This window comes from Lissotriton helveticus, chromosome 4_1, assembly GCF_964261635.1.
Source record: "Lissotriton helveticus chromosome 4_1, aLisHel1.1, whole genome shotgun sequence".
NCBI lineage: Eukaryota > Metazoa > Chordata > Amphibia > Caudata > Salamandridae > Lissotriton > Lissotriton helveticus.
The window spans coordinates 254,576,564-254,597,969 of NC_136063.1; the positions used below are offsets into that span (position 1 = coordinate 254,576,564).

Genomic DNA, 21,406 nt, shown 5'->3' on the forward strand with positions numbered 1-21,406 from the left:
AAATAACGACACACCTACATCTCAAAAGCCAAATACCGGTCGGTAACGTCCGAAATCGGCCGTTACCGACCGGTATTTGGCTACCTACATCTGGCCGCTCATCTCCCTTTCCTTCATGATATTTATTTATGTGACTGAATTCTCAGGCAGGTGCAGAGCAAAGACTGCCATGTACACTTATTCGCGATTTTTACTACATCCTCATTAATATTGGTAAACATTTGTCTTAGACTTATTTAGGGTCGAAAAACCGTGTTGCTTTCTCTAAATATATAATTAGATAAAATACGGATTGTGCTTGGTAAATGCAAACTCTACATTCACAAATGCATAAAAAAAAGCAATCTAAAACTTTGGCAGCTCTGTCGTTGAACCATCCACTGTCGATACCCCATTTAGATCTAGACAGGCAGGCTATAAAAAGTATTGTGTAATTTTTCTGTGCGCAGATTCAGGCTTGGGATTTATCGTGTGTTATCTGACGTTTAAAGCATTATTAATTGCTTTTCAGTTTACACTGTAACCCTTGCTTAAACAAATACATTTCGGCTAACCACGCATAGCAATTAAGCGCCTACAAAAACATACAAATGCCGCGCATGCCCGAAATGGTTCAACTCGGCCACCGTACTGTTGTCATTTCCATGGTAACCGCACACGCCGTCATTCCCGTACAGCTGAACGGGGCTGGGGTTTGGACAAACAGGAAGAGGAGAGGCACGGCAATGGGCAAAAGTAAGGACCTCGGACGAAATAATGTGTGCTGTTAGAGGCCGAGGTGGTATTCTAAAATGCCAGCGTACGCTTCATCAGCCGTTTTAACAACTTCCTGGCCATCTTTCGTGTTCCAATACACGGGATTCTCTAGTTGCGTGCGCTGATAGGTTGAGATCACTACGCATGCGTAATCCTGCGTGCGCGCACCACCAGGCCCTTTTGTATTCCTTTCTTGGTTGTGGTTTATGCGTGTTCGCGTACTCGCTTTAGTTTGCATTTTTCATTTATAAGGCCATAAGTACAGAGTCTGATAAAGTCATCGCATCTATCGTTGCATTGTGAATTCTAAATTGTTCTTGGATATTTATTTCCTTTGTTGTTTTCATGGAATATAATGTTTTTTCTGAGGTGTGGTGAGTTAGGTCGTGGTCTACAACCAGTGCCATCTGTTCATGTTTTAAGATTCTGCAAATTCCGGACATGGTTTTTAATAATAACTTTGTAAGAAATCGTCTGTATATGCGCACTTAACACGGTCTTTCTTTAGTTTGTTTTACTTTATCAGTCGACTTATTAAGGCAGCTGTAGGACACATTTTAAGGTGTTCTCCTGTTACACTTACTCTAAAGTATCTGCTAATAAGGAGGAAACATCGACGTTTGGCTGGTTTCCTATAATTCTTATGTACCGACAGCATACACGGCCATAAGACTCGATTCAGGCGAGAAGTTTTTAAGGACAAAACTGCTTTTTTTCTTTCAATAACATTGCTTCTGTATCCAAGTAAGTCAACTCGATAAATACACTTCCGATTTATTTTATTCTTCAAAATCTCAGTCCTTGCTGGTGGAAAATGTTGACATGTATGTGGTAGGGAACTGAAAGTACCGGATCTGCCGGGACAAACCCGGCCAAGAGTGGAGTTGTTCTTTAAGGATTTTGAATGACCCAGCTGCATGCACTTTACGGTCTGTGTTGAACTGTGTGGTTAGTTACAGGTTTGACACCTCAGTTGATCCGCTTTGACTTTCACCATTTATGGTTGATGTAGTTGGCTAATTTTATCTATATAACAGGTACCCGCTTTCATGGGTTTGGGCTTAGAATCGGGGAAACCATGCCTCATAGTTCTGGGGCCAGATTGCCATATGATGCCACAATTCAGGGTCCTTGACCAGGTGTAAAATGTGAATGATGTAATGTCCTTCTGGACACGTTCTAGTGTTCTGTCTGGTGTTAACCCACACTGTACACTCACCCATCACAGACGTCACTGGTCAGGTGACCCTGCTAATACAAGGGGCCGGGAGAACGTGCCCTGAGCCAGTTCCAGTACCCGACTACAGAGTGCCTGTATGGTCATTTATGCAGCATGAGGGCCTGGTGGCCCTAGACACCACAATGGCGATGAGTGCGGGTCAGACTCCGCGTTTACTGATCCGCACAAGGGGAATGTAGACTCATGTCTCGGGTACCCCCTACACCTGTCAACAGTGCTACAGATACTCAGAGCTGTGCATGGAAGAGAAGTGTTGCAGCAAGTGTATGGCTCATGGTGCTAGAAAGGCTGCTGTGGCCTGCACATGAAGCAGCAGTCGGCAAATGGAAGCCAACCTCTCCGGCACCTACTGCCGCTGCCTTCCTGACTGGCCATTTGGTGAGAGAACCTTCCGAAAGAAGGAGGAAACAGAACCAGCCAGGAGTGACACAAGAGGTACACACCCACCTGCTGAAGTGCCCTTCTGTTGCATTGTCTGTCGCCATTTGCCCCAAAGTGGATTAGAGGGAGCTGCGCCCTCCCCAGGATGTGCATGAGAACTCCCATCCAGGCCTAAGAGCGGTTTCTCCTGGGAGGTGCAAGCTCGTGATGGGAAGCATCCGCAAGCTGCCGCTGGTGCCCTACGAGCCTGCTGAGGCCCCACCTGCAGAGGAAAAGAGCGAAGATGGGCCTGTGGCTGCATCCATGGGGAGCGACACCGCCTGCATCCACCCATGCAGAGCCCCCAAGGAAATTGGATCGCAACACTACTAGTGCTGCTGTGGATCACAGTTTGAGGTAGGAGCACTGAATGACCTGGGTGCAGCAGCCTCGGCTGGAGCTAACTTTGGGAGAAGAGCGACCATGCCTGAAATGAATGGCCAGCCCACGTTTGCATCTCAAGCCTTCACGCGGGCCACAGTACACAGGCTGCCGCGGTGGGGAAGAATTTGCTGCAGAACCACCTAGTGACCATTCCCCTGCGCTGGTGCCCGTGAAGCACGCGGCACAAAGAAGTCCGCCTAGACCAGTGGTCGAAGTGGGCGGGAACGACAGGGCACGGTGTGCCCCTACTTCTTTAATTCTGTAGATTCCGTTCCCCTACTTTTTAGGTCTCGCCCTGCGATTGCAGGCCAAAGGCCTGCTGTCGCAGAGCGAGACTATTGTAATCATTCTGGCTTTCAAGGACTGAAAGGGAGAGGACAAGAGACTGGCACGCGCACACACGCAGCAGCCTGCCGGGATCAGGTCGCGCGCGTCAACACGCGCTCCATTCCGGCAGGCTCTTCACAACACACATACAGACCCCCCCCCAGCATACACACACGCACGCACACACATACACAGAGAACCCCCGGCGCTTACACACACATCCCCTACCTCGTATCGGCGTCTTCGCGCTCCTTTGCCCCCGCTCCTCTGGTGCGCGCGCACCACTAGTTTCGATTCCCGCGTCAGCTCCTCTGTGGTGCGCGCGCACCACATGTTTGTATTCCGTGTTTATTTAAACAGCCAATCAGGAGGCAGAACTCCTTTCCGACATGCTCCCTCTCTGGTCCGCTATCCTTTTAACTGCACGGTGCGTCATGTTTACCTTTGTCTAGTCCTTCTTTTATGTCTTTGTCTCTACACCCTTCCACCAGTTAATCTTTAGAGTAGAGCTTTTCTTGTGAACTTGTACCCCAGAAGTTCCTGTTGAAAAGGTTTACTGTAGTCGCTCCGAGTCATAAATTAAATAAACCCTTTTCTAAACAACCCTCGCTTGGTTTAAATAATCAAGTCCAAACAGAGGTGGCAGCCATGTTTTGGCATTTCCAAACTTAAGTCCGCAGATTATGAAACAAGTCAGAAAGCTTATGGAAAGAATCCGCTAATGCAATGACGGTTCTCCTCTGCGCTAACAGTGGGCGGCTAATGGTGGACACCAAATAGATCTAGTGCTTGTTTTTACGATTACTGAGTGAGAAAGTGCAAGGTTTCCTGTTTTGCCTGTGATAGCTGCAGATAAGACAGGAAACTCGCATCACTTCTGCAATGCAACCCAACAGAAACCGATGAGTTCTTTCACTAGAGGCACAACGCAGAGCAGCTAGAAAAGCCCCAGCCTTGCTCACATGGAAGGCACGGTGGAGAAAAGCTCCGAAGAGCCCCCAGTGTCCATGACGCAGGAATGCGCCCAGAACATTCAGGAGGTCGTAGAGAGCTCAGGAGGGGATAGACTGTCTTTTGATGACGCCGGCCTGTCGCTGCTTCTTCAGAATGGCCTGGAGAACCTTCGGTTGGAGAACTCACTCACGGATGTGGTACTCTGTGTGGAGAGCAAGGAATTCTGTTGCCACCGGGTGATCCTGGCTGCAGCCAGCAATAATTTCAGGTGAGTTGTCCCTGGTTTCTTACTTTTTTGTAGAATGTTGTAGTGATTGGTGATTTAAGTAGGAGCATTCAATTTCATAACATATTTCATATTCATTTGAACGTAAATTATCCGCTAATGGCTACAAAAAGGTCGTTACAGGCTGCGCCTGAAACAATTTACCAGTAAGGTATTAAATAAATAAATAAATCGTCCAGAAGCATTGTAACAAGTTTGACCTCCACTGTTTCCGTAGTCTCTCTCGAAATATGATACTTCGCCGTTATTTCCTGATGCTTCATAATAAGGAAGAACCCGCTGCCTGTTTGAAGGAGGAAGTTGGTCACTGTACATTCCTGGGGCGCTCACCGCTTCGATAAGACGAAAGCATGAGGCTGCTCTTATCTGTGTTAAACAGGGCTGCAGCTGTGGAACTTTAACCTTCTTTACACAAAGTATTTTGGGTTTGTCAGGAATAGTTTACTTTTTATGAAAGGCCAAGAGAACATCTGACGAAGACTTAAAACGTTTTTATCAATACTCATGTAGGTGAAAGCTATGTTTCCTTGCCTACGTCGAGAACAATAGCAGGTTTATGAATATTTGGGGAGCCCTTGCTAGGAGCACGCACAGCCTCTTTGGTATCCCGGCGTAGCAGCTGTGGTTTAAAGAGCCTGCAATGAGGGGGCTCCTAGTTGATGACCTACCACAGTCATGGGGCCCCTCAGGACCCAAGATCCCGGTGCCACTGCACCAATGGAAGCTACAACCCCGGCTAGCAGCACGTAGGAAAAAGCGGGCAAAGAACCCCCCTCCATCCATACACACACACACACACCCCGCCCTCGCACTCACTCCAAAGCTTCAGCTGTCTACAATGCATGCATGTCTTCAGCCACACAGGCAGTAAACATAATACATATATAAGTATATATACAGACTGCGCTCAGGAACCAACTCCCGTTACTGCTTCCAACACAGTTTTACTTGCATTTTGGGAGATGATTTAATTTTGCGGATGCTTTTCATCTGGAAAAAACTTTTACAATGGCACGTTAATAGCACACCTCCTGGAGTTACCGATCGGTTAGCAGAGTTCACGGGTAGTCGGATAGGTCTAAAGTTAAGAGCAATGACGGAAACTTAGCCCTGCAGGGAGAACATCTCAACAGTCCGAGAACAGCGAGGGTTATAAATACACACCTAAGCTGGGGCTGCATGGCTGTAAACTGGCCCTAGGTAACCTATCGTTCAAAGGGTGACTTACATGTCGTGTGGAGCAGAGTCAATGCCACTTGAGTATGCTGAGACACGTGTGTGTGTGTGTGTGTGTGTTTTTTTACTTCTGGAAAAGTGAAAGTCCGAGAACGCCTTATGGAAACTGGTAAAGGATTCCCTGTTCGTCAGCCCGGGAAACCCAGAGGACTTGTGTAGACTGGAGAATGTATCCCATGTTAAGTATGAAGACGGGTCGTTTAGACTATGATAAACCATTTGTAACAAAAGCGACAACATTTTTAAGATTATCTGTTCAGTGTTCCCCATTTGTAACTTAGACCACTTGAATCGGAGTTCCCGTTGTTTTTCCTTTTTAAAATTCAGTTAAATGCAAAAGCGGTAGTGAGCTATGCATAACTTATGGAGACTCCTGGGGAGTTGGAGTGATGCAAAGCTCTTAAGAGAACAACCTTATTAACTCAGCTAAATAGAGTAGTGCATAGATTGGTGGAGGGAACAACGCCTATGCCTCACCTACGCCTCAGGTGCTTTGACTGCTAGTTCCTGGTGGTTGAGTTGGTCACTTCATTAGTCATGGAGCAGGAGGCGAGCTGACCCTGCGACGAGGTTTTGTTGGGTTGTGAAGAGCTATCTAAGCAATCTTTAGGCCCTGTGTGACACTATGTTAGAGTCTTATCTAGGAGTAGGATGCTCGCATTTGGTAAATCTTAACCACCTTTGATTCAGAGAATGTCTTCTCCCTGTGTAAAATTCCTCTCGTGCATTGTATAATTTTCTGCAAGCAGCATTTACTTTTGACAAGTTATCTATTGATTGCACATGTCAAACTTGGGCGTCCTTGGCACTGACTTCGATAATGAAAACACAGGTGAAAAAAAGGCTTGCTTTTTCTCCGTGTGCAGCTAATGAAGAATGTCTGGATTGGTGCTATTTGCTCACTACTTTCAACTTGCACTCAGTGACACTTTGTCCATATTGTTGTTTGGAGTTGTTTAACTCTACAAACGAAGTGCTACACTCTGGAATATCTGGCCTCTTCAAGCAGTAATTTGGAAGGCCACAAAATAATATTTTCTAGATATGACTATGATAGTAGCTAATGTAGGAAGGTGATGCCAGGAAAGTTCTTTTATTGCTGGTTTCTGGTGGAAAAATCTGGCCTTAGCAACTTCCACAACTTATATGGATTAAAATCCATGGCTATGCGGTTAGTGTAAAAAATTGATTAAGTATCGTTATCCATAGCTACTGGTTTAAGTTTTGTTCAGGTACCGTAAATCTACTTATTGACCATCAGCATGCAATTGGTGCATGCTGCTTTTGACAGAACTATTGTTGAGTTGGAGATTGGTGGCAGGTTATTGCTCGCTGTAGCTGCTGTGGAATACAAGGGTGAGTTTCGCAGAGCATTCCGAACCAAGTTCGTTCCTGCACAGGACACCCTGTCCTCACTTGAAAGCTACAGCATTCTTGCTTTTCACAACTAAACAACTGCTTCATTTTAACTGGGAGTAAAGTTGTCTGCCTCAATTGGCACTTGAGGAAGAGTTGCTTGTTTATCTCTTTTTGTAATATTCTTTTGGATTTCCAAACTACATATTAGTCTGAAATGGCATTTATAGCTTTCTGGGTGTCCAGGCTGCTCCGTTGGATTGACCTTTGACGTGAATTTCTAGGAGTGTTTGAACTGCATGCCAAAGCTGGATTGTCCCTTGATGATGGTAAGCTTGGATTCTGAAGTTAGTTTGTCTGGTGGAAAGTGAGAGGGTATAGGATAGTTTGTTTTAGCAGCTTTGATTTATAGCAAGCTTGATCCTTTCCAGCTTGTTATCCTTTCTTTAAACCCTGATTTACTGTTTACTTCTGAGATCAAACTTTGGGAGTAGGAGTCTGAAGTCTTTGGTCCTGTTCAGATGGTTGCCTTTGGGTCCACCACTTGAACTGTTAATACTGCCAGGGATGGGTCAAACAGAGTGTGAGTTTCTATTCAGAGGTCTTTTGATAAGAACTTTACATTGATGTTCCTGGTAAATGTAAAGAAAATTTGCAAAACAAAACCGAAAACTGCTAATGTGTGTGGCATATATTAACATTTCGATTTTAATTAAATATGAGGTCGGGAACTTCTTTTACTGTATGGGAACCTTGGGCCACCTTCTCACATGGCAGATTGCATTACGTGTCCCCCTCACGTTTTTTAAAAAATACCAAGCAATATATGCCTTCTGGCCACCTGTTAGTTATTATTAATGCACGTTTTTTTTGTTTTTTTTTACATTTCGTTGTACAAGCGTGTTAAATTCAAATCTTTATAGCATTGTAAGGTAAAAAACTATTATAGCACATTGATAAAGCAATAACTCCATTTCACTGAAAAAATAATAATAATCCTGAGTATATTTGTTCATTATTTGTTCATTATTAGCCATGACGTATCTTCAAAGCATGCAGTATCACAGTTATAATATATGAGAGTGCAATCTCCTATAAAAACCTGTCTCTAATTTCCTTATTACAGTCAAGTTGTGACTTTGTTAGTCATCTGTAATATAGAAATGATGTAGCTGTTTATCTGTAATAAGTTATTACTGTTGAGTTATGACATAATGCCTTCTGCTAGAGCCAAGAGCCAAAGTGAAAGGCAGGTCATGGATAGGGCTCCTGGTTTAATGGTATTCAGTTTTTTAACATTTCCCTCTGTATTCATCCATATTTATTTTTAAGCCATCTTATTGGTAGTTATCCATATTTATTTTGTGTTTTGCGAATAGTCATAAAACTGTATATTTCCACATTTATTTAATTAATCAGCATGTTATTCAACAGATAAACATGCACTCCTACTTTGATACCTGTTGCATTTTACCATATTACCAGCCATATACAACAACAAGCATGTGCAATGCAATAAGTCTCGCATTTGATAGAGTTGGAGCTATTGGCATTGTAAATGACAATGCCTTTTATTCATTTGTTTTGAAAACCTGCAAGCAGTGCATAAACATGCACTTTGTATGTATAGTCCTTGCTTACGAGAAGCAAGGCTGTCAGTAAAGGAGAATGCCAGCTTTGCTTCTCATAAGCAAGAGCTATAAGTACAAAGTGCTTGTTTACTCACAGCTTGCAGGTTTTCAAACGCATAAATAAAAGGCATTGTCATTTACAATGCCAATAGCTCAAACTTTTGCAAATGCGAGACCTATTGCATTGCAAATGCTTGTTTATTATGAACATGCGTCCTTGGACGTCAGAAATATTCTGTTTGTGCACGGGCGGGGAGCAGAGAAGGAAAAGGTCTCTGTCTCTTACTTCCTGCCCAGACAAGACAAGGAAGGTGTCCGCTTCTGCTCTGCCGCTGGCAGCTGCTCCCTCTTTCTTACTCCTATTCCCTCTCGTTCTGTCTAACTCCTTCTCACTTTTCCGAAAATCATGAATCAAGAAATGGTTCTCACCGTCTCTTCCTGTCGTCCATTTGTACCCCTGTGAAATGGATGCAAAAAAGAAAACCACTTTTGCTGGAAATGCCGTTTTGACATTTTTCTATTCCAAAGTGCAGCCTCGGAAATAAAATGTTAAAACTCTGAAAAATAATTAAATAAAGCAAGATGGAGTGTTCCTAAAGTTCCAGTAAACAAAACAAGAGTATTCCAAGGCAGTTAAGGACCACCGGTAAGGAGCAAACAAATGACTTCACTTAAGGCGTTTTTTAAGAAAGCCCTCACTCACCACCTAGTGATGACATGCTTCATCATCGGGCCCCACAGAAGAGACCTAGCATCCCTTCTGTGTGCTACAACGCCAGATCTACTGCGGAGCGGGTTGGTGGGTAAGGACAGTGCTGTGCAAAGAATTTTAAGTGAGTGATGTGAGGTTAAAAGAAGTCTGTAGTGTATCAAAATTAATTTTATTAGGATCACTAAGGACTTATAAATAAAATCATGTGTAGGAAATATGTCCACAATTATTTAAGTGGTAGTTTCCTAAGTCAGTCGACATGTTTCAGCCACGAAACGGTGTAAATTTACCTGGCATTCTTCAGGACTTGGTGTGGATAAACCCTGGCGGTATGGACTCTCTAAGGCCCACCCTTACCTAGGGACGTGAAAGTGAAAATTAAATAGTGAAAAAAGTGCAAGAAAATTAGAAAGAAAAACTGTCTTTCTAATAACTCCTGGTTTAGGAGGCTTCCGAATTTTCGGTTTCTGCACCTGTTGGAAAGAAAATAACGAGGACAAACAAAAAAGACAGAACAAACAATAAGTTGTATTGATGATCGCCTATTATCAGTCCATTGTGCTCCAGTTGGTGGTATCAGAGACATCATGTGGTTGAGTAACAGTATAGTTAGCACCACCTTGGTCCCCAGATTATAGAGCGTTATGGGTAGGTAGTGATAGGTGCTATACGTGCTATGTACATCGCGTGATATTTACAAGGGGTTGTGAGTTTAAAAACGCTATCAACCTAAAATGTCGGCGCGATCAAAATCGTGCTGATAATTAAAATAATGGTAATTTCTCACTTTTATAGTGTGATGAGTTCACACCATGGGTCACAGGAGGGGGGTGGAAGCGTAATTGGCACACCCTGCAATCATCAAAAATAAAGTAAAGTAAGGCAATTACGCGACTCAAATCGGTACTTAGCTCAGTGAAGTATAAATGATGGGAGGTTTCCGGCTTTATGTACTCACGCCCTCGACGCTCGGCACCCGTGGTATACCTATAGCGACCCTCTGCTGGACCCCGAAGATGTCCGCTCGAGGCAGCGAGCTCGTTAAGTAAACACAGCGTTACTCTGCTTCCGGGTGGGCGCGGTCGAGCTACGTCAGTGCGTGCGGGAGGGCCAATCAATGCGCACTGACGCGATGTTCGTGCGGCCAATAGGAGCAAGTGGCGTCGTTGTTAATGGCAACTAATGATTCAGGCCATGCCGATTTACCGCAGCGAGTTTGCGAACTGTATAACAAATGTCGATGCCAGTAATATTAATCTTCAGGTGGCAAGAAAAGAATTCTAACACTAGGACTCCGGGGGCCCCCAGAATCAATTGAGAATATCTAAGACGATGTCAGACACTCGTCAGGACTAAGGATTATTTGGTTGGCAGAATGGAAGAAGGCATTATCCGTTATCATGTTGCCTGAGGATAATGTTTTTGGGATTAATATGCAACAGTTACGATCCAGGCATAGTTCAGAATGGTTGGCTACTGTTAGGAATGACTCAGGACAGAGTTCCAAGGGATATCATCGTTCAGCCCCTGGAGGTGGGTCCCAAGTCTATAGACCCATCTTTGTTCTTTTTCGAACAGACGGCGATTGATGTTATTACCACTTCCAATGTGCTCTATTATTGTCCAGTGCATGTCGTTGGTAGTGTGGTTGTATTCCAAGAAATGTTTACCCCTTTTCGTGGTGGATTTTTTGCATCTGATGTTCGACCGATGCTCGCAGATTCTCTGTTTTACCTTCCTACCAGTCATGCCCACGTACCGTAAATCACATGGACATGTGATGAGATAAACAACATTGTTAGTGTTACAATTTGTATGGTCTCGTTGTGTCCAAATTCTGCCTGGTTCAAGTTCCAATGTTTTGGTATGTGTGGTTAGGTGGCAGACACTACAATTGGAGCAAGGGTAATGGCCCACCACTTTCGGGAGACCCCAGACGTCAATTACTGACCTAGGAGTTTCTGTGATTGTTGGTCTCGGTCTTGTGTGGACCAAAGCGTCCTTTATGCTTCTCCCTTTCTTAAAAGAAAACAGAGGTTTTTCCCAGGTTTTTTTGGTGCTGGTTAAAATTCGCCAGTTCTTATTGATTGATTTTTTCATTAAATTAGACAGGGTGCTGTATGTTGTCACACAAGTCAGGGGAATGTCCTTTGCAACATGTGTCCTTTCCTCCAGGAGGGCCTCCCTTGGCTGATTGCGAGCTCTTTTGTAGCCCTTGTTCAGGGTTGCAGTAGGGTATCCTCTGGCCTTTAGTTTGGATGACAATTCTGCAGATTGTTCCTTGAAGTCATGTAGCTCAGAACAATTGCGCCGCAGACGTAAATATTGACCGTAAGGGAGATTCTCTTTCAACGGTCGCGGATGAAAGCTGGTGTACTCGAGGAGATTGTTTTTTGCAGTCGGTTTATGGTAGGTCTTGGTGGTGAGTTTAGTTCCCGAAATTTGGATAGTGACATCCAGAAATGTTGCCTCAGTCTTACTGGTTGCATGTGTGAATTTCAGATTAGGGTCAAGGCTATTGATCCAGATTAGGAAAGTCTGGAGGTTTTCTTCATCGCCTGTCCACAGAACCAGGACGTCGTCGATGTAGCGACGCCATATTCGTATTGACTGAAAAAAGGGGCTGGTAGTGGGTAAGATGTATTTGGCCTCAAAGTCTGCTACATACAGCCCCGCCACGCTCGGGGCAAAGGTACTGCCCATCGAGGTCCCGGTACATTGAAGATAGAGGTTGCCTTGGTATGAGAAAAAGTTTTCTTTGAGTGCCAGAGTTGCACACTGTAAAATAAAACTTTTTGAAGCTTGGTGGGTCCAGTTGACAGAGTCTAGAACTACTCCCAGGACCTTGATTGTATCGTCCTGGGGAATGCTAGTGTATAAGCTCTCGATGTCGAGTGTGACAAGGGTGACAGTGTTTTCAGCAAAGCTTAAGCTCTCCAGTAACTGGAGAAGACTCTTGGTGTCTTTGAGGTAGTTGGGGGTATTCTGTACTAGCGGCTTGAGGTAAAAATTGCAGAAGCGCGACAGAGGTTCCAGTAAGGAGCCAATTCCGGAAACGATTGGGCGTCCGGGAGGTGGCATCCGATTTTTATGAGTTTTGGGGAGGGTGTAAAAGTAAGGGACGATACTCTCATTGATGTTGAGGAAGTCTGCCTCGTTCTTTGAGATGAGGCCGTCCTCCTCCGCTCTCCTTACTAATGTTGAGATCCGTGATTTGAGATCCTCACTGGGATCGACCAACAAGGGTTTATAGTTTTTTTGATCATTGAGAAGCAATTTACAGGCTTTATCGTAGTCAGTAGTGTTCTGTATGACTAAACCTCCGCCCTTACCCGCGGGTTTTATGGTAATACTTTGATCATTTTTCAGGGCTTGTAATGCATGGTATTCTGCAGTGGTAAAGTTGTTGAAAGATTTTGGGTCTTGACAGTTCTCAAGATCGAGAAAAACAGCCTGTTCAAAGGCAGTGATGGCCGCAGGTACAGTGTGCGGTGGGGGATTGAAGGTGGAGCTCAGTCTAAGGCTAGTGTCACCATTACGTAAAGCCTCATTGGGGTCTTCCTTTCCTTCGAAGAAGGCCTTAAGCTTCAATTTTCTGAAAAAAGCTCCAAGCTCACAATGGAGTCTGAACTTGTCTGGTCGGCAGGTGGGGATGAAGCCTAGTCCCTTTTCTAGAACCTTAGTTTCTATTGGGGATAGTGTTTTATCAGAAAGGTTTGTTATCAGGCTTATGTGCCGCTCGTTCCCGGTTGCTGTTCCTTGTTGCGGGTGTGATTGCTCACCATGTCCGTGTTCTCCCACGATACTTGGTTGGGCCCTCTTCTTTTCCCTCTTCCTCTCCTGCCCATCCCTAAAAAAGGCTGGCGGTATTGAGGAGTGAAGTTGGTTGGCGGCATGAAGCCCGGGTTCCATCCCATCATTGGGTAGGGTGGTTGCTGGAAAGGGAATTGTTGTCCCATGTCCATCATTTGTTGGGGCATAGGCCATCCTTGGGGTTGGTTGTGAAATGCAGGGTGTCCTCTGTTATTTCGATTTCCTCTGTTGCCTCTCCTTTTGCCTTGTTTGTAGGAGCCGGTACTCGAACCACTACTAATAGAAGAATCCCCGTCCGATTGGGCATTGTTAGATGCTTTTCTTGTAGGTGGTGTAAAGGAAGCCGCTGAGTATGGGTACATTTTTTCAAATTCAAATTTATCCAGGTCCTTTTGAAATTTGGTGACCTTAGCTTGTAATAGGTTTTCTTTGTATTCATTTAGGTCTTTATTTATTTCTTCTAACTTTTTTTTGAAGCCCGTTATTGTTGTTTTGAAACGGGTTTCAGTCTCTTGAATCTCAATCAAAAGGGTCTCTGATAATCTTAGAGCTGTCTTAATTATGAGAACGAGCCAGTCGCGGGTACAGTGCCACGCGATCATAGCCCATTCCTTCCTAAAGGTAGCATCATTCAGAAAAATCCTAGGGGAATTTGTAACTAGCAGCCCTTTTGGTGCCGCATTCTTCATTAGGTACTGTTTCAATATAGTGCCGTGGAGGATAGTGCGTATCCTCTCACGTTTTATCTCGGTCAGCTTTTCCCATTCAGAGGTATGGGCAATTGCCTGTGAGACTGCAGGGTCGGCAAATAGATTGGTGTCAGAAAGGATGTCCGCTATTTCTGACTCTGAATACGTTAGACCCAGGTTCGACATGGTGACAGAAAATGGTTGTGAGAAATTAAAGTTTAAAATAACTCAAAAGAGACCAATGATAGAAGGCTTCTAGTTGAGAGAGCTCTCACAGCTGTGCGCTGCTAAGTATATCAAAACAAAAAGAGAGACAGGGTAGTGGGACACTCTTACACCCCAGTATCAATCCAGTAAACAAAACAAGAGTATTCCAAGGCAGTTAAGGACCACCGGTAAGGAGCAAACAAACGACTTCACTTAAGGCGTTTTTTAAGAAAGCCCTCACTCACCACCTAGTGATGACATGCTTCATCATCGGGCCCCACAGAAGGGACCTAGCATCCCTTCTGTGTGCTACAACGCCAGATCTACTGCGGAGCGGGTTGGTGGGTAAGGACAGTGCTGTGCAAAGAATTTTAAGTGAGTGATGTGAGGTTAAAAGAAGTCTGTAGTGTATCAAAATTAATTTTATTAGGATCACTAAGGACTTATAAATAAAATCATGTGTAGGAAATATGTCCACAATTATTTAAGTGGTAGTTTCCTAAGTCAGTCGACATGTTTCAGCCACGAAACGGTGTAAATTTACCTGGCATTCTTCAGGACTTGGTGTGGATAAACCCTGGCGGTATGGACTCTCTAAGGCCCACCCTTACCTAGGGACGTGAAAGTGAAAATTAAATAGTGAAAAAAGTGCAAGAAAATTAGAAAGAAAAACTGTCTTTCTAATAACTCCTGGTTTAGGAGGCTTCCGAATTTTCCGTTTCTGCACCTGTTGGAAAGAAAATAACGAGGACAAACAAAAAAGACAGAACAAACAATAAGTTGTATTGATGATCGCCTATTATCAGTCCATTGTGCTCCAGTTGGTGGTATCAGAGACATCATGTGGTTGAGTAACAGTATAGTTAGCACCACCTTGGTCCACAGATTATAGAGCGTTATGGGTAGGTAGTGATAAGTGCTATACGTGCTATGTACATCGCGTGATATTTACAAGGGGTTGTGAGTTTAAAAACGCTATCAACCTAAAATGTCGGCGCGATCAAAATCGTGCTGATAATTAAAATAATGGTAATTTCTCACTTTTATAGTGTGATGAGTTCACACCATGGGTCACAGGAGGGGGGTGGAAGCGTAATTGGCACACCCTGCAATCATCAAAAATAAAGTAAAGTAAGGCAATTACGCGACTCAAATCGGTACTTAGCTCAGTGAAGTATAAATGATGGGAGGTTTCCGGCTTTATGTACTCACGCCCTCGACGCTCGGCACCCGTGGTATACCTATAGCGACCTTCTGCTGGACCCCGAAGATGTCCGCTCGAGGCAGCGAGCTCGTTAAGTAAACACAGCGTTACTCTGCTTCCGGGTGGGCGCGGTCAAGCTACGTCAGTGCGTGCGGGAGGGCCAATCAATGCGCACTGACGCGATGTTCGTGCGGCCAATAGGAGCAAGTGGCGTCGTTGTTAATGGCAACTAATGATTCAGGCCATGCCGATTTACCGCAGCGAGTTTGCGAACTGTATAACAAATGTCAATGCCAGTAATATTAATCTTCAGGTGGCAAGAAAAGAATTCTAACACTAGGACTCCGGGGGCCCCCAGAATCAATTGAGAATATCTAAGACGATGTCAGACACTCGTCAGGACTAAGGATTTTTTGGTTGGCAGAATGGAAGAAGGCATTATCCGTTATCATGTTGCCTGAGGATAATGTTTTTGGGATTAATATGCGACAGTTACGATCCAGGCATAGTTCAGAATGGTTGGCTACTGTTAGGAATGACTCAGGACAGAGTTCCAAGGGATATCATCGTTCAGCCCCTGGAGGGTGCAGAAACCGAAAATTCGGAAGCCTCCTAAACCAGGAGTTATTAGAAAGACAGTTTTTCTTTCTAATTTTCTTGCACTTTTTTCACTATTTAATTTTCACTTTCACGTCCCTAGGTAAGGGTGGGCCTTAGAGAGTCCATACCGCCAGGGTTTATCCACACCAAGTCCTGAAGAATGCCAGGTAAATTTACACCGTTTCGTGGCTGAAACATGTCGACTGACTTAGGAAACTACCACTTAAATAATTGTGGACATATTTCCTACACATGATTTTATTTATAAGTCCTTAGTGATCCTAATAAAATTAATTTTGATACACTACAGACTTCTTTTAACCTCACATCACTCACTTAAAATTCTTTGCACAGCACTGTCCTTACCCACCAACCCGCTCCGCAGTAGATCTGGCGTTGTAGCACACAGAAGGGATGCTAGGTCCCTTCTGTGGGGCCCGATGATGAAGCATGTCATCACTAGGTGGTGAGTGAGGGCTTTCTTAAAAAACGCCTTAAGTGAAGTCGTTTGTTTGCTCCTTACCGGTGGTCCTTAACTGCCTTGGAATACTCTTGTTTTGTTTACTGGATTGATACTGGGGTGTAAGAGTGTCCCACTACCCTGTCTCTCTTTTTGTTTTGATATGTGTTCCTAAAGTTGCCAGATAATTTTTTTCAAACCCCAACACATTAGCGCCACTTTACAGAGTTTGCCAGTAAAGCGCTACTTTTGTTTTCTTGTCTTTCTTTGAACAGCATTGTTTTCCTCCAGTACCTCCTACCTGGAGGCAGGGCCGGCGCTAGGCTTGGGCAGTGTGGGCAGCTGCCCAGGGCCTGGCACACTGCCTGCCAGGATGGGGCCCCCCACAATGGCAATTAACACCCCACTAGTCCTCGTGTATGTCTGCCGATCAGAGTGAAAGAAATGCTTCACAAACGGGCTCATGGGAGGCTCCCCCCTCCTGGGGCCTCTAAGGGATGGTGTGGGAAGGCCTAGGGGAGGGTACACCTCTCAGGCAGCCAGTTCAGAGACTCGGCAGGGCGCCCATTGTCAGCACTTTAGCCCACACAGGTTTAACCCAGCCCCCAAGCAATTCTCACACCTTCAGTTCGAAATGGGCTGTACAAGAGTTGCTTGGGGTGGCTGAGAAGAGGAGCTGAGGCCCAAGTGGAGTCTGCACAAAGCAGCTTCCCTGAGATCAGAAGGTGTCACTTATGTAGATTTCAGGAGCCTCCCACATTCCCTTTTGCCCAGGGCCCCGAAAATCCTAGGACTGGCCTGCCTGGAGGTAATGCAATACCTGGTTGATGGATCTCCTGAATTCCTCCCTGGTCACTCAGGAGATACCTCAGAACTGGAAGCATTCCATGATACTCCCTTTGCTTAAGAAGAAGGATCTTGACCCCCAGTGCTGGTTCAACTTTAGGGCCAATTTCACTACTCTCTGTTTTTTCCAAAATTCTGAAAAAGAACATTAACACTCACCTCTCCTCATTTGTGACCACCTCCAAAGTGCTGCTCCCTTCCCAGTCTGGGTTTAGGGCGGACTTTAGCACCGAATCCACCCTACTCAGAGTCACTGAGTTTTTGAGGCAAGAACTTGACTCAGGTGGGACAGCCACCCTTACCCTCTTGGATCAAAGTGCGGCCTTTGATACGGTCTCACACTCTATACTCTTGGATAGTCTGGAGGCTCTAGGCATTGCCAACACTGCTTTGAAATGGCTGTCCTCCTTCTTGAAGGAGCAAACCTTTCAGGTCTTTTCAACAAACACTTCTATAACCCAACATTACCCTCGGGTTCCGCAGGGGGGTCTATTCTGAGCCCCCTGTTGTTTAACATTTATTTACGCCCCTTGATGGATGTAATTGAAGAGTATGGTCTAACCATCTTCTCGTATGCAAATGATTCTCAGATTATCTTCCCAATATCCAATGCTCGTAGCAAGGAGCCCCTTCCCCCTCAGGCAAGGTTTGGCTAATGTCGCACGCTGGATTAACAAATACGCCCTCAAACTCAACAGCGATAAAACCGAAGTTCTGATCCTGGGAAATAACCTTGGTCTTTGCGGAGTCAGCCACTGACCTGCCCTACTGGAGCCGCGGCCTGTGCCGGTAGATAAAGTGAAGACTCTCGGTTTCATTATTGACAAAAATCTCTCCTTGACACCACAGGTCTCTAAGCTCACTGCCTCCTGTTCTTCCATTCTGAAATGGTTTAATACTCTGGCTGAACCCCCACCAGAGGTTCACTGATAGAATATCGACCCTCAAAATATCCCAATACACAAATATCAAGTTATAAATATCGATGTTGAAAATATTGACATCCTATATAACGGTAAGTACAAACATATGGAAAAGAAAGATTGATGTAAAAAATATAGTTGGACAAAATATCAATTTTAATATTTATATAAAAAATAATCTTAAACATTAAATAATAAAATTAACTTAAAAAAATAATTTACATTTAATATACATTTTAACAAATATACATACATTTAAATTAAAAAAATGTAAACACATATATAAAATGTTATGTATATATATGTATTTACTTTAAAACAATTAATAAACCTAATTATTTATTTTATAATTTTATAAATATATACAAATTTACAAATATATATATATGTATATATATATATATATGTATATATATATATATATATATATATATATATATACATAAACCTATAACATGAAATCTAATAAAATAATGATATTATAAATTAAGACATTAAACTATTTAAAACTCTTTAAACTTAAATTTTCCACTTCAGTGAGTGCGACAGTAGGGAAAATGTTGGATAGCGGAGGGGTAAAAATTACTATTCCCGCTCTAGTTAGTGCAAGAGTAGGGAAGGTGTTGGATAGCGGAGCAGTATAAAATACTGTTCCCAATCCAGTGAGTGTAACAGTAGGGAAAGTGGTAGATAGCTGAGGGGTAAAAAATATTATTTCCCCTTCATTGAGAGCAACAGTAGGGAAAGTGTTGGATAGCGGAGGGGTAAAAAATACTATTCCCACTCCAGTGAGTGGAACAGTATGGAAAGTGTTGGATCGCAGAGGGGTAAAATTTGCTTTTGCCACTGCAGTTAATGCAACAGTAGGGAAAGTGTTATAGCGGAGGAATAAAAATGACTATCCCCAACTCAAGTGAGTGCAACAGTAGGGAAAGTGTTGGATAGCGGAGGGGTAAAAAATACTATTTCTATTGGATTCATTTCAAAATTAAAAACAAACAAAATATCAAAAACAACACATAAGATTTAAAAAAACAAACATATATGAAAATATGAAGATAGAAACATATTATAATGTTAAATAGATATAACAAATACCTAGAAAGATTATATTAAAACATGTAAAAATAATTTACAAATAACTAAATTTAAATAGACATTATTCATAAACAAAAACATTAATTATTACATAAATGTAATCTTTTTAATTTCCTACCCTATAACACCACACAATTAACACATCAATATTTAAAAAAAATTTACCTCCATAATTAACATAATTAATGATCAATTAAAGAAATATTATTAATTAAAAACCAAATGAAAACATAAAAAGTAACTTACTTCCCAAATGTTACCCCTATAAAACCAAAACCCACACATAAAATGAAAATAAACAATTACCCTAATTAATTATCAATTGATGAATTAATATTAATGACCAACTAATTATTAATTAACTAAACATAAATTACTTTTTACCCTCTACCCCAATAAACACCACAACCAACACCTACAAATCAATACACAATTACCATAATTTATTTTAAACTAATACATTAATATTAATTAGCAACAACTTAATAATTAATTTAAAAGAAATTACTTCCCACTCTTTACCTATAAACCCCACAACTCACATCTAACATTAATTACACAATTGCTATATTTAAAATTGTATTAATTCGCATTAATTAACAAATAATTATTAATTAATTAAAAATAAATTACTTCCCACCCTTAACCCGTATAAACCCCACCACCCGCTCCTAAAAAAATTACACAATTAACATTATTTATCACCATTCAATTAATAATAACAAACAAAAATTAATTATTAACAAACTACTTTCCAAAATTAGCACAACATTTTTATTAAAAAATATTAATAAATACAAAATAATAATAAATGTATAAACATTAAACTACTTCCCACCCTACTCCCCTGTAAACCCACCACCCGTTCCTAAAAAATGAGTCATTTAACATAATTACCAATTAATTAATATTAATTAACCGATTAATAAATAATTAATAATACATTAACTCCCACAGTTAATACTATACAATCTAAATTAAATAAATATTAATAAATAAAAAATAATAAATGTATTATAATTAAATTACTTCTCACCCCAAACCCACAACCCGCTCCTAAAACCCCCCACAATTAACATAATTACCAATTAATTAACTAATAATAATTAACCAATTAATACATAATTAATAATACATTAATTACCACAATTAACACTATAACATCTAAATTAAATACTGGAAAAAAAATAATAATTTGTTATAATTAAATTACTTCTCTTCCTATTCCCCTATAAACCCACAACCCGCTACAGAACTAAAAAACACAAAATGTAATAAAAATAAAAATTAATAATTACTAAAAATGTAACACATACATTAAAAAACAAAAGCTATACTTATACAAAAATATAGATCACATACATTTTAAATACAAACTAAAATACATAACACTTAAAAAATCTATATTTTAAACAACTATATTTTTGCAAATGATATTTCTGTGTCACGATATTTCAAACTGTCTCTGCACCCCCCAGATGCTCAGAGAACTGTGCTGCCAGCTATGGTCTCATCCAGATTGGATTATGAGAATGTCCTCTATCCGTGTGCTGACAAAGCCGCGATTCATCGCCTGCAGACCGTCCAAAATGCGGCTGCCCGCCTTCTCTTTCAGCTGCCGAGATTTTCTCCATCTCTCCCCTGTTGCAGAGACTGCACTGGCTGAGAGTTGACAAACGGATCAAGTTTAAGGTCCTGTGCTATATGTTTCGCACTAGTCACGGTCTCACTCCTTCCTACATCCAAGCTTTGGTGTCTCCATATGTCCCCGCCCGTGTGCTGATATTAGCCTACCTTGCTCTGTTCTCGGTGCCTAGGTATCTCAGAGCTCGTATTAAGGGTCGCTCCTTTTCTGTATTGAGCCCGAAACTCTCAAACGCTCTTCTGCTCTCTCTTAGATCCTGTAACTCACTCCTTCAGTTCCATAAAACCCTAAAAACTGTACGTTTTAGCAGCCCTGATTAAATCCTGCTTCCTTAGCTCCTGCCGTCTTGCTACTGTCCTCCAATAGCGCCGGGCGACCCTTTGGGTTAGCTGTGCACTCTAAAAGCGCTTTAAATAAATAAATAATAATGCAGGAGGTGTTTTATCCGTACACGACTGGATAAGGTAGATCAAAGACAGTGGCATCTCAGTATGATCTTGTCCCGGTCTAGGGGCGATATGTCAAGTTTTTCTATTGTAAGGATACAGACATGGAAGACAGAGCAGGAAAGGACAACTTTTCGGTATCTGGTGTACCTGATGGGCATAGAAGAGCAGCC

General features: G+C 42.5%; 1 protein-coding gene across 1 annotated transcript in view; it reads left to right on the top strand.

The window, feature by feature from the left end:
• The first annotated feature begins 649 nt into the window (after positions 1-649).
• Positions 650-21,406, top strand: part of DNAAF11 (dynein axonemal assembly factor 11) — a 200,030-nt gene continuing 179,273 nt past the window's right edge. The window contains exon 1 of the mRNA XM_078686746.1: positions 650-735. Coding sequence (XP_078542872.1) covers positions 726-735 — 10 coding nt within the window. The 5' untranslated portion in view covers positions 650-725. The remainder of the gene's footprint in view (positions 736-21,406) is intronic.